The 12,860-nt window shown below is 41.7% G+C and overlaps 1 protein-coding gene across 9 annotated transcripts in view; it reads right to left on the bottom strand.

Moving 5' to 3' along the window:
• The window catches only part of chd9 (chromodomain helicase DNA binding protein 9), a 64,140-nt gene that overhangs the window by 10,572 nt on the left and 40,708 nt on the right, over nucleotides 1-12,860 (bottom strand). For all 9 annotated transcript variants that reach the window (XM_034560483.1, XM_034560500.1, XM_034560509.1 and 6 more), the window contains 12 exons: nucleotides 11,475-11,718; nucleotides 8,994-9,170; nucleotides 8,667-8,810; nucleotides 6,734-6,989; nucleotides 6,114-6,324; nucleotides 4,778-4,973; nucleotides 4,272-4,454; nucleotides 2,952-3,146; nucleotides 2,642-2,752; nucleotides 2,272-2,471; nucleotides 1,784-1,983; nucleotides 1,478-1,637 (listed from right to left, as the gene is read on the bottom strand). In XM_034560483.1, coding sequence (XP_034416374.1) covers nucleotides 1,478-1,637; nucleotides 1,784-1,983; nucleotides 2,272-2,471; nucleotides 2,642-2,752; nucleotides 2,952-3,146; nucleotides 4,272-4,454; nucleotides 4,778-4,973; nucleotides 6,114-6,324; nucleotides 6,734-6,989; nucleotides 8,667-8,810; nucleotides 8,994-9,170; nucleotides 11,475-11,718 — 2,277 coding nt within the window. The remainder of the gene's footprint in view (nucleotides 1-1,477; nucleotides 1,638-1,783; nucleotides 1,984-2,271; nucleotides 2,472-2,641; nucleotides 2,753-2,951; nucleotides 3,147-4,271; nucleotides 4,455-4,777; nucleotides 4,974-6,113; nucleotides 6,325-6,733; nucleotides 6,990-8,666; nucleotides 8,811-8,993; nucleotides 9,171-11,474; nucleotides 11,719-12,860) is intronic.

Below are 12,860 nucleotides of genomic sequence, written 5' to 3'. Positions count from 1 at the left end.
ACCCTCCATCCTCCTGTGTGACTGGACACGCCCAGGAGCAGCTGCTGTTTCCTCTGCCTGTCAGCACAGCCCCTCGTCACTCTCCTTCCAAGCCTTTGTTAGTCTGCGAGTGTGTGTGTGTGTGTGGTTCACTCATAGGCAGCAGAGGCTCTCAGCAGTAATACACAGTCTTTCAGAAGCAAATGAGCCAAGTATGCATGACATGAGTGGCATGAAAAGAATTCCCCATGGTCTGTTCACAGAAAACAATCCATCAAAAAACAGCGTAACGACGGGAGATTACTGAGTCACAGATGAAATTCTGATTCAAAACACCACGAATTTTTTATGTGCCTTCTCAAAACCATGTCAAAGCAGATTTAATCCACAGTTCCACATCTTTACTACAGTGTGCAATAAAGGATATTTATATTCAGACCGTAAAAAGCGCACACAAACTGCTCGAGGAACAAGAAATGTACAACAGGAGGATCCATGGTGATCAGATGTTGATTTTTTTTTTTTTACACTCATCAAAACATTTGGAAACGGAATTATTTCTCACTACTCCGTTTCTGTATAGAAGTCTTACATGTACAGTCCTGATAAGGAAGGCAGTGAACCCCCCCACCCTCAACCCCCACCAGTCACATTCCAGGTCCTCGAAGAGAAAATGCAGAAGTCAGCAAACCCTGCTGACTGCGCGTCCCCATTTGCCTGGCGTGTCACATATCAGACAATCCCTGGATTCAGCACAACTGGACCAGGAAACAATGGAGAACTTTCTATGGAAGCTGCAGCGCTCTGCGTCCAAAGCCCCACAGACACAAGCCCCCCTTTTAAAATGAAGCAGCCATCTATTTGGCTTTATATCTCAGCGGCCCATGTTTTGATAGCAGCCATCTTTTCCCTTCTGTCTGTAAATAAGAGAGATCTATGAAGGCCATTAGCTGGGCTGAAGTCTCATTAAGAATCGTATCAGTCAGCTGGTCTCGACGAGAAGCACGTGTGGTAATGAATCAGTGTACCGTCGGCTCCAAGTAATTTTAGTGCCTCCTATTACTATGGCTTTAAGGTGCCCCAGTTAAAATTTGAGCCATGTGCAAACTGTATTTTACACTAAGGCTTCTTTCTATTACAAATAATCTGATCCAAACTGTGCTAAAAGACAATAATGACCACCTGCCAGTTGCTATAAAAGCATGAAAGTTCATACACACAAGAACACAGGCAAACCACAAGACAATAAATCAACCAACCAGACTATTAGTCTGTGCAGCTATGCGATATTACAACCACCACTCCCATCTAGTGATGCTATTTCATACAGTCAGGAAAATATATCTTTTGCGGTGACTACTTCTGCTTTTCTGATAGTTGGTGATGTCGGACAACAATCTGATTTAGGGTCTAACTCGATAAAAACTGAACTGGGTTTAATTGACGGCAATTCATTTTTTCATGTTGACAATGCAAGGATGAATCAGGAAACACCTACTTGTTGCAGTGATGTTTGAGGTGTTTCTTGTAACCGTCGTCCTGAAGCATGTGCTCTGGGTTGTGTTTTCGAAGCCACTCAGCTTTGTGGATATCAAAGGAGCTGGACTGGATTTTCACCTTCTTACCCTTTCTGCCACGAGGGACGGGAGCAGACAAACCTATCGAAACCAGAGCAGGTTGAGTCATATGTGAGGTATAGGTTACGAAATGGTTTCCCAGACATCACTTATTCCAATATCTCCGTGTGCCACCGTCTGCTGTGATAAGGCCATGCTAAATATAGATCAGAAGTCCTGAGACTCACCCAGGTGATTCTGCAGCTCCTTGGTGCGTCCGTCCTCAGTAGGGGCTATCAGGTCCCACATGAAGCTTTTGATTTTGTCATCTCCACGGTAATGGACCAGGCAGTAAGACAGGAGGGCCCTGCAAATGGTCTCTACATCCCTCTCTGCCAGCTGCTTCTTAAAACGCCCATGGTTGAGAATATCCTTCCAACGACCCCACCTGGAAAAGCAGGGAAACAAACAAGCAAAATATAACTCAAATCACTTGACAAGCTATACTAGGATATTTTACTGTGTCCTGGGATTTAGTATTATTGTAATGATGTTGATTTATTTATAACAAGCATTAGTTACATACCGAGAGTGATATTTGGACAATATCAAACAATTGACTGATACAGGAATCAAAAAAACTAGCACACTTTGTTTACAAACACCAGTTGAGTCGTATCCATTAACAAGATCAGCACAGTTACTATAATGACTTAAACAATTCCAATAGTCTTACCCATAAACCAGCAGGTTCTTCTCTACCCTGAAGCACTCTGTGCGCCCATAGCTGTTGAGGCGGTCGTGGTTTCGCCTGAGCTTGGGTTTGGTGTCGTCACTCTCGCTGTTGCCCTCTGAAAGCTCTGCCAACTCATCCTTGGTGGCACTGAACGGCCGTGTCTGCTTTCTGACACGAGGAGTGTCGATCACCAAGCTGTTCTGTAGAGAGGGAATGGAGGGCAGACAAACGTTCAACAAAGGGCTTTCAAGGCCTAGAACACAGATAAAAGGAAGGCTCCAGACACTGTCTTTATTAGATGCAACATATCTCTGTGAGAAAGGTCCTAATTATCCTTTGTATAATTTATTATTTGCGGTGAAGTACATACTCTGCCGTTTGCCATTTCCATATCAATGTCAGCCTTTTGGGCCCATTTGTCCCAGAAGTTGGGGTCATCCAGAGAAATGTCTGTGCGGTTTCCAGACGCCACAAAGCTGGCCTGAAAGCAGACATGAATATCATATCAAAACATAATCATATTGACATTCCCTGTATTAAGTGGCTCCCTGGTCAAAAATCAACGACAACCTGTAAAATGTAGCAGTCCCTAATTCCATGGCGAGGACTGGGTAAAAACGTTTCAAGTTTCAATTTGCATCACTTCGTGTTAGAGCAGCCATATTATCCATTTCGTTCACCTTAGCAAAGGTGGATCCTCTTCCCTCAGACTCGATGGTGATGGTCTTTGTCCTGCGCTGGAGAATCTGATCGATGTCCTCCTCACAGAATTTGGCTCCTTCATCCTCTTCATCCATGATGGCCCCGTATGCACCACGCCGCAACAGATCCTCAATCGCCTTCTTAGACAGCTGCTGCTGCTGCTGCTGCGCTGCCTGAGAGGTACGGAGAAGGAAAGAGACATTTAGGGTCAAGAACCTATATACAACAAATACGTTATAATGGCCAAACAGAATATTAAAAAGGACTTGGAGGTGCAAACGGAAAAAGTATGGAACATAAAATTACACAATAGCTGCAAAACCTTTCAATTCTCAAAAGATTATGTTAAATACAACAAACATGTTGGATTATTATAACTATAATATCAGCAGCCTTGTATCTAACCCATGCAGATGTTTATTATGCAAATATGTTCAGTCAGAACAGATGTGGAGACCTGCTAATAGCTCAACCTCTTTATACTTCTGTTAATTCTCAGAGGACACAAACTGTAGAAAAACATCCACCTACACACTTCAAACACTGTTGACACACTCCCTCACAACGAGATTAGACTCTTAATAGGATCAGTTACACTCACTAATTTTTCACAACATTTTCAAAGTGAGCTCCAAGTTTTAGGGTTTGTGAACGGTTCTGTGCTTGTGCTTACAGTGTTCCTCTGATATCATTCAATACTGATATCAGAAATGGTTGACTGTTATTGTTGGAGAGACTATTTGAAGAAATATGTTCTCCTTTACTTCTATAAGAGCATTCATTCTCACACGATGGTTACAGGAAAGTCTTGAGTTAGTGAGCATAAGAAACTTAAAGGATAACCTCCTCTACCCACTTACACATTTAATTTCAAAGTGATATTAAAGAATTAAGTTATTTAATGCAACCCTAAACTGAGTAGCAGGAAAATAAGCCGGGAGGAGTTGCATAAGTTTAGTGGGGATGGTAGAGGTTCATTAAGATAACGGAAAACAAAAAGACTGATGATGAAAACATTTGTAAACAAGCTCTATGATTAGTACAGTGCCACACAAGGATTTTGGAGTGTCCTTTCCTCGTTTTAATAATAATAATAATAATAATAATAATAATTTGATGACAGTTAGTTCAACTGAAAAAAATATATGTCTAGCCAAGATCATCTTGGGAAATTGATGGCTTTCATCACAAACACCGTTTGAAAACAAGCACCTCTCTGAAAATGTACTAAACGGAATTTACATTACTAAATGATTTAATTCCTCATTCCAGAGTATTTGGACAATTCTCAAACTCACCCCTCCCCCGGCGCCTCCACCCAGGCTGTTATCTCGTCCACTCATGCTCTGCAACACCGCTTTGTCCAGGCCCAGCTTGAGGCTGGCGCGATCAAACATTTCTCGCTCGTACGAGTTCCTGGTGATCAGGCGGTACACCTTCACTGCTTTGTTCTGACCGATCCGATGGCAGCGGGCCTGGGCCTGTGAAGGGCAGGAAAAAAAACGAGTAAAATGCACTGCACATACAAAAAAGGATATTGTGTCGATATCTTTAGTTGGGCACGAAAGTCATGTGATCCTAAAGAATGTCATTTTAGTTATTGAGTGACATTTACATGTGGTTGGACAGTGTCAGGCACTGTTTGTGGCGTCTTATTGGCAGGTGTTTGCATGAATAATTATCTCTTGTCTGACATCTGTTCGAGAGCCACATTTCGCTCATGCCCGCACAATAATGGGACAAATTGGCTACAGCACTACGTTGCACCTCCTGCGCAGTGAGTCTGTGTGCGGTTGTGTCGTACCTGCAAGTCGTTCTGTGGGTTCCAGTCGGAGTCAAAGATGATGCAGGTGTCTGCTGCTGTGAGGTTGATTCCCAGGCCACCAGCTCTCGTGCACAGAAGGAAAACAAAGCGTTCCGATTCGGGCTTACTGAAGCGGTCGATAGCTGCCTGCCGCAGGTTCCCACGAACACGTCCATCTATTCGCTCATACAAGTACCTGCAACAGAAAATGTGCATTGCAATAACTGATTGAATAAATGTCTTATTCTGCATATCTTCACTGTGAACCTTTGCACACGCACGGACAATAGTTTTGCACAATCTATTAAATAACTGTACAGCTCTCTCAATCCAAAATAATGATATTGTATATATTTGTTAGATTATGCATTATCCTACTACTCTTGGCAGTACTCATGTAGTTTCCTTAAATTGTTTATTGTATGCACCAAACGCCAAGGCAAATTCATTGCATGTGACTAACCTACTTGGCGATAACCCTGTTTGATCATTTTGATCATGTTTGTGTTTTCCTGTCGTTTGATTTAGTGAATTAAGCTTTTAGTATCACATTTTTACAATAGTACTTATGGACTGAGTTTTATATCTACAACTGTTTCTACAAGGAGTGGTTATATCCTCTCTCATCCTTGTGTCCGTTCTCATCCCCTCGAACAATCCAACCCCATGACCGCCCCCAGGGCAAACCACTTTAAGTCAGGAGAAACCTCACAGAAAACCCTGCTTGTCTAAATGTAGTCGAGCCCCGAGGGCTTCTATAACCTGCTGCTGAACCCTGGCTGAGGTCTGTACTGCGGAGCACCTCACATGTTTACAATAGTTTAGGTGGGGGATGGAGAGAGAGAGAAACAAACGGAGACCGAAAAAAGTCAGGTATATGAAACTTAAAAGTCTGGAGGAGTAGAAGTTTGAGAGAAAAATATGTAACAGCACCTTTTGGGAATAACGGGATAAATGAATGCAGAAATGGATGGATGGGTTGTTTTGACTCATTTGGTGTGATAAAAACAACAGGCTCCATATCTCTAATCACTAATGCTTCTGCAGCCAACTACTCTCACCAGCAATTGTCTGTCATGTATTAGATGCTCCGACACACCAGACATACTGATCCTAACAATTTGCAGCGAAATGAGTCAGATTATCTTTTGCAACATGTGCAGCAGCTACTGAGTGCTCCCAGTAAACTGTACCACTAATGTGTTGCTTTCCTTTGAATCATAACAGATCTAATAAACACAGACGATACGAGTTTGGAGCAGCAGCACTAAGTTAACAATTAAAAGTTTCATATGATCGAGAAAAGGACAAGTCCTTCATCATCCGTCACCATTACCTTCTCTGAATGAGGTAGTCTTCCAAGATGTCAAGGCAGCGCACCATCTGGGAGAAGATGAGCACCCTGTGCCCTCCGGCCTTCATCTTGGGCAGCAGTTTGTCAATGAGGACCAGCTTCCCGGCAGACTGCACCATAGCTTGTAGGTGAAAGTCCATTGCAGTGGGGCTGTACACCTCCCTGAAGTCCTCTAGGATCTTCTCCTCTGCTCCTGACATAACGAAGACATTGCTACGTCAGCAAGTGTTATGATTTTCCTACCAGACCTTATTACCCCTAATGTGCAACGTCTACTCATTTTTTTGTGAAAAAAAGCCTTTCCTATGTCTGAATGTCTACTTTTTAGACACGTGTAACATATGAAGTAGTAGAATTTCATTAGTATATAGTAAAAAAGAAACCCTGGGGATTTGCATCAGTAACACTGGTTTAATTGCCAAACAGGGTAAAAAATATATAATAATTCCATCAAAAGATTTAGTGCAAATGCAATATCCGTTTAGATTTTCATGGATGTCTTAAAGCAGCATTACCAGGTTGCAGAGTCTGAAGAACCACTTGAGTTATCAAATTATAGTGAGCGCCTAAATAATACACCTGTCAAAAAGGCACCAGCTTACCTTTAATGAGGTAGGGGTGGTTGCAGCACTTTCTCAGCTCCATCATGGTGTTGACCAGGTTGGGCATATTTGCCTGGCCAGCTCCTTTAGCCAGGAAGGTGAAGTTCTTCTCTAGGATGGCGCGGTAGTATTTCTTTTGAATGTTGGTTAGCTCAACCTCGATGATGGTTTCCTCTTTAGGAGCCAACTTCTTCTCCACGTCCTCCTTCAGCCGACGCAGCATCATGGGCTTCAGGATTCCCTGAAGCTTCTGTACCTGTGGGCCCAGAGATGAGAGGAGAGCTGAAGTTATTACATTCAGTAACTGTGGGATGTTGTATGCTACGCAGGTACGGGGTTACACATGCTACCGAAACAGCAGTGCCATACACATCATTACAGATAACATGCTCCAGTGAGTTTTCCATCCCAAATTGAGAATCATTTATTGTATTCAGTAATACGAATTTGATTGCAATACAACATCAGACGAACATTTAGGTTTTTTGAATTTCCATTTTTACTTTATGTGTGTTCATGTGCTTCCCTCGGGCAGGAGGCTACGGTCCATCAGGAACCAGACCTCACTGCACAAGAACAGTTTCTCTCCAGCTGCAGTCGGGTGCATCAACAACGCCCGAGACCCCCACTGACTGACTCACATCCCCAGGACTATTTCAAACACCCTTGCACATCTTTTCTTTTCTGATTAAAATACACTAGACACACTTGTCCTAAAGTACTGTTATCGGTTTGTTGTTTACCATATTTATCTTTTCTGTTTATTGTTTTTATTATATTTATTGTTTTATTCTATGTCTATTTTTATTGTTATGCACCTTGCACCGAGTTAAATTCCTTGCATGTGCAACGTACTTGGCCAATAAATGATTCTGATTCTTTAACGACGGTTGTGTATTCCAATGCAAAGGGAAATACACAACATACAGTTCATTGATTATGACTGTACTAACGTTAGCTAGAAATAAGTTGAACTCAACAGTAGTTGCCCAGTCATTATTTAAATTTAGAGCGAACTTAAACAACATATTATCATCTTGCACATAAATTCTGTCTGTCCATCAAAGTAGGAGTCACAAACCATCGACCTAAACCCATCTATACTATTATATATCAAAATCGGATGATGTCATACTCTGTATGTTATTAATATATGGCTTTCGGGCTGTTATGTAGAATGTCTTCATTTTATATGAATTAAAACCACTGTTTAGATTTTGTCTTTTTCAATTGATGCAGAAACGCGTTTCGCAAATCAGTTTGTGTCAACGGTAGAGCATCACAGCTTTTACGACCATCAGTGCTCTTTGATTTTAAACGAGGGCCTGTATGCGTTAAAAAAAAAAACTGTTATGGCATTTGTTGAAAATGTACCTCTTAACAGCACCGGCAACTTCTACTATAAAAAGGATATCACATTCCCACTGACAAAGCGCTTCTAGATTTAGCACCGTGAGTTGAGTACTAGCTGTACCCAATATTTTAACTATCAGCACAAGTACCACTATTCAAAACATGCGTTAATGGTCCTTTCTCGAGCATCTCTTTTGTGCTTCTGCCTAAAAATGAAATGCCAAACAGCGATATGAAAAAAGAAAGGTAAAACACTCTTTTCTTGTGAACAACTGTGTCGATAAATAGTCTAACAATGAGTAGCATAATACCCCATTATCTGTTATCGTTATCCACCATATGTTGTGTGTTTGTTTGTGTGTGTATGTCGCTGTGGCCTAGTTAGAAAAAGCCATCTGTACTAATAGGATCTTCATACTGTATCTGAGCAACAATGTGTTTTGTGGAGCTCTGTAGAAAAAGAAAATAAGTAATTTGTACACAAAAAATAATACATTTATTAACATTAAGGTGACAAAAACGGCACCAGAAGCTCAGATAACATAAATATCAGGATATCTCTGTGTATCCGGCAACTCACCTGCTCCTCAGTCTTCAGGTCTCCAAATTCCTGCATGAAGGGGTTTTCTGAGGGGAAGCGTGCCGGCTCCAGGAAGTGGAGCAAGCTGAAGAGCTCCTCCACTGTGTTCTGGAGAGGAGTACCCGTCAGCAGGACCTTGTGCTCCTGAAAGAGAATAGCGCACGAGAAGATAATGTTTCAGTCTCATTTGATCATTACACAACACGCTGTGGAGAATGACAGGAACTAGACACAAAGGTGTGCGTGTTAAACTAGAAAGTGCAGGATGCACACATTACAAATTTGTTTTTAGCTTTGCGTCTCTCTGGAAGTTGATGGTTTTTGTACCAGGTTCATGAGCTTGAAGCCCTCTAGCAGCTTGCAGTTCTTGTTCTTGAGGCGGTGGGCCTCATCGATGATAACACAGCGCCACTCGATGGCGTTGAGTTCGGGACATCCTCCCAGGATCATCTCAAACGTGGTGATAAGGGCCTGGAACCTGTAGTTACCTCGCATCACACGGCCCTGAAGACAAAAAAAGGTGAGGATATGTTAGACATACCGTCATATTGTTCATGAAGCATTTATAAAATGAATATTCATATTTTTAATGGATCCCTGTTGCTATGCACAAGAAATTGTGGAAATCTGTGGAGGTGTGTAAAAACAGTTTTCATTTATGCTGTGCTATGAATTTTATTGATGCAGAATGTGTACGGTCATTAAAAAAAAGTTTTTTGAGAGGGTCTAAAAACACACCTCTTGGTTGTAAAGCCATCTACATCATAACCAGGATATGAATGCTATGAATTGTATTTTTAATCGTCATCGCAATATCAATACAAAAACACACACACAATAATTTAGAAACCATTTTAATCCTCACACTGAAGCCTGTCCCCTGCTCTGTCGGGCCGTGTCATTACTTTATTACCTTCATACAAGTGCAGGCGCAACAGAACTCTCATCTACACAAGCTAAAACAAAACGCAACAAAAAAATTGCAATCTAAGCAAAACATTTGGACTACACACAGACAGTGTGTAGTCCAAATGCTTTGCTTAGATTGCAATGAATCTTAAAATCTACCCAATTTGTGAACTTGGCTGCTGGCTGAGACAAAACCGCCCCTCCTTCCTCAACTCATATTGACTGACGTCCGTGTCCTTCATTTGTTCTTAACTTTACTCAGTATTTTGATGATTTGTCTCCAGTGAGACATTTTATATCATTACTTTGGTGCAGATATTATTGTTGCTGCTCATAAAATCATCATCCAGTTCTGTATTCAAAGACAACTAGGCTGTCTAAGGAAATGCCGAGCTAATATGCACAATGTTTATTTATCGCCGGTCTTATTGTGATCACAATATTCTATAATGTTATGGCACATCAGAGATTTTTCCTAATGTGCACACCTGCGAGTGAGTGTTTATGCTGTTTATTTGTTTGTTTTTCCTGTCTGGGGAGGCTTTTCTTCACCCCGCCTCTCCATTTGTATCTATTGCCTTGACAACAGTCCTCGAGGGACACTCAGTTATCCGATAACCCCCTCCCACAGCCAGTCAGCCAACAGACTGCTGTAGAGGAGCCTCTCTCTCCGATATGCCTGAGCAGCGCTGACAGATAGCTCCCCTTGGGGGCTGCTATGACATCACAGGCTGCCTGGGAGACAGCCTGGTGGCGGCTTTGCTCTGATCTGCTCTTGTTCGCTTTAATTCCTCCTACAGTTCTTCTGAATTCTAGGAGCGTCTAACTGCCTGTTGTGACACATCACATGGCCTGCCAACCAGAGAAAGCCTCTTCCCAAGGCTCACTAACTACCCAGCAGCCTTCTTACTGTTGGACACGTGCTCTTTTTTGAATCCCGTTATACGTTACGTTAGTACCATCAACCACTTGCTAATAAGGATGTTCTCTTACCCAAGACAGTAAGACATTGGCTTCATAAAATGTAAAATATGTAGCGCTATATAAGTGCACAGCTTTTTGTAGAGTTGCCACATTTCAACATGACTGAATGACAGACTGAGATATTCACTATTATTCCTTGCTGCCTGCTTTCCACTTTCCTCTACTCCTTTCGGTGTATCTAGCCTTTGTGTTAAACATGGCAATCGCGTTCTGCCGGGCTTTTTAATATACAACTCCTCTCGTTGTATACAAGGCAGGCTTCCTGTTTTCAAACACATGCCTCTCAGGACTTCATGTTGCTGACACAGTGCTGCTGTTCTCTAATAAGCAGCACTGTGATTATTTTAATCAAAGTAAATCACTGCTCATCTGTTTTTAAAAAGGGGACCATTAGGTGTGTCAGGATGGGAGAAATGGCCTCTCAAGTCTAATTGTGTTAGGAATGTGAGGCAAGCTGAAAGCCGGGCTGGGCATCTGTGCTTGATTCTTGCCCTGCTCCTCATGGCTTCTCTTAAGCAAAAACAATTACTGTGGTCTTTCTGAGGACATACAATAGCAATAGACGCACCACTATAACTTCATCTGTACACCTAAAATGTAAATAATGTAGAAGAAGTTTGCATCTAACAAGAAATGTATAATGCATTATACAAACAATGCCTTCTCTAGAGTCTACTAACAGGGCTTTAGGCTTTCACCCTGGCACCTTTTTACACCTTCTTGAAATTGATATAATGAACGAGAATGGTTTGAGATAGATATATGTAGTGTATGCGCTGCACTACAACTGTGTAATGTGGTCATGTGGTAATTTCGTTTGCAACTTGTATTTACACTTATGTAATGCTAGTATTAACACCCTGATCATAAAAACGTACTGTAAAACTAAAAAGGCAAATCGATCTGTCCATTTACCTGTGCATCCCTGAAATACATCTCGTATTGTTGGAGCATCTGCCTGCTGACCATGCTTCCATGGTAGACGATGACATTGAGATAGGTCCAAGAACGAAACTCGCGCTCCCAGTTGGCAATAGTGGAGAGAGGAGCAATGATGAGGAATGGCCCTTTAATGCCCACACGAAGGATCTCTTGTAGGAATGTGATGGACTGGATGGTCTTTCCGAGGCCCATCTCATCTGCCAGGATGCAGTTCCGTCTGACATGTGGAAATAACAAGCGTTAGAAGAGGAAAAAGTGGAGACACAAATGAGGTAGAATAAAAACAGCAGCAGATAGCGAAGGCAATAGTGTAGCAAAAAGGTGATGAACCGTTTAGAAATCAATGACACCTGTGTGAAAACTATAATATATCCCTGGTGCGTACGCCATACAGTGCGTTAGGTCTGACTATGTTGCTGAATGAGATGTTATTTCTCCACAGCGTGTATTCAGCGTGACCGCTTTTGATGCTTGTAACTCTTGAACTGTTTCAAAGTAAACAAAATAAATGTGTAGTGGGATAAAAAAAAAAATAAGTGTGTGGCGAAAACGAAGAAAAACAAGGAAAATACAAAAATCCCATGATACTAAAAGAATAAACAGCAAACAATGGAGGAGAAAACGACATCATCAACAGTAATAACAGCCCCGAAGAGACGAGATACAATATAATGGCACATGCAACTGCCTCTGCTGTGTGGTGTACTCCAGCAAACCATTTATTCAGCTGTCCAGTGGGTGGGGGTATTATGTCTTGATGCTAATTGCAACATGCAGATATTCCCACTGGCCTCTTAAGTAGCTCTCTACTTTTGATGAATCTCTCTGCGTAGGCATACACAAACCCCTGCATGCTCACACGTAAAGCCAATTCCCAGGGTTAATGCAAGCACACAGACACTTCATTCTCCAGATCTAATGTGCAGCACTTTTGTGATCGTGGGAGAAGAAGAGCAAGTCTTGTTGCAACAGGAAATCTGACTCTCCTTGCAGGCCCAGCCAAATAATGTGAATGCAGTCAAATTACAACATGGTCCACACACACACACACACAACAGGAAAATTATGCATTATTCATTATCCGCAGTCCCAAAGCACCCAGAGGATTCCTCTTCAAAATACCTGAGAATCAATAAATAATGTTTTTTAATATTGGCTTAGCATTACTGAGAGTTCACAAGCTAATACATTATGTTAAGAGTTGACATTTTGCTTGAGGAGTGAGATATATCGTAAATGTGTCTTTCCATTTAAGTAGTGTGCGAAAGTTTAAATTCTGGACTTTTGGGAATATTTGCACAATTTCAATATGAGAATATGACCCAATGTGAGGTACCAGGTATAATGGTATGTTTGGTT

This window comes from Cyclopterus lumpus, chromosome 3, assembly GCF_009769545.1.
Source record: "Cyclopterus lumpus isolate fCycLum1 chromosome 3, fCycLum1.pri, whole genome shotgun sequence".
NCBI classification, from domain to species: Eukaryota; Metazoa; Chordata; class Actinopteri; order Perciformes; family Cyclopteridae; genus Cyclopterus; species Cyclopterus lumpus.
The sequence above is the reverse complement of the archived record's forward strand: the minus strand, read 5'-3'. Positions and strand labels throughout refer to the sequence as shown.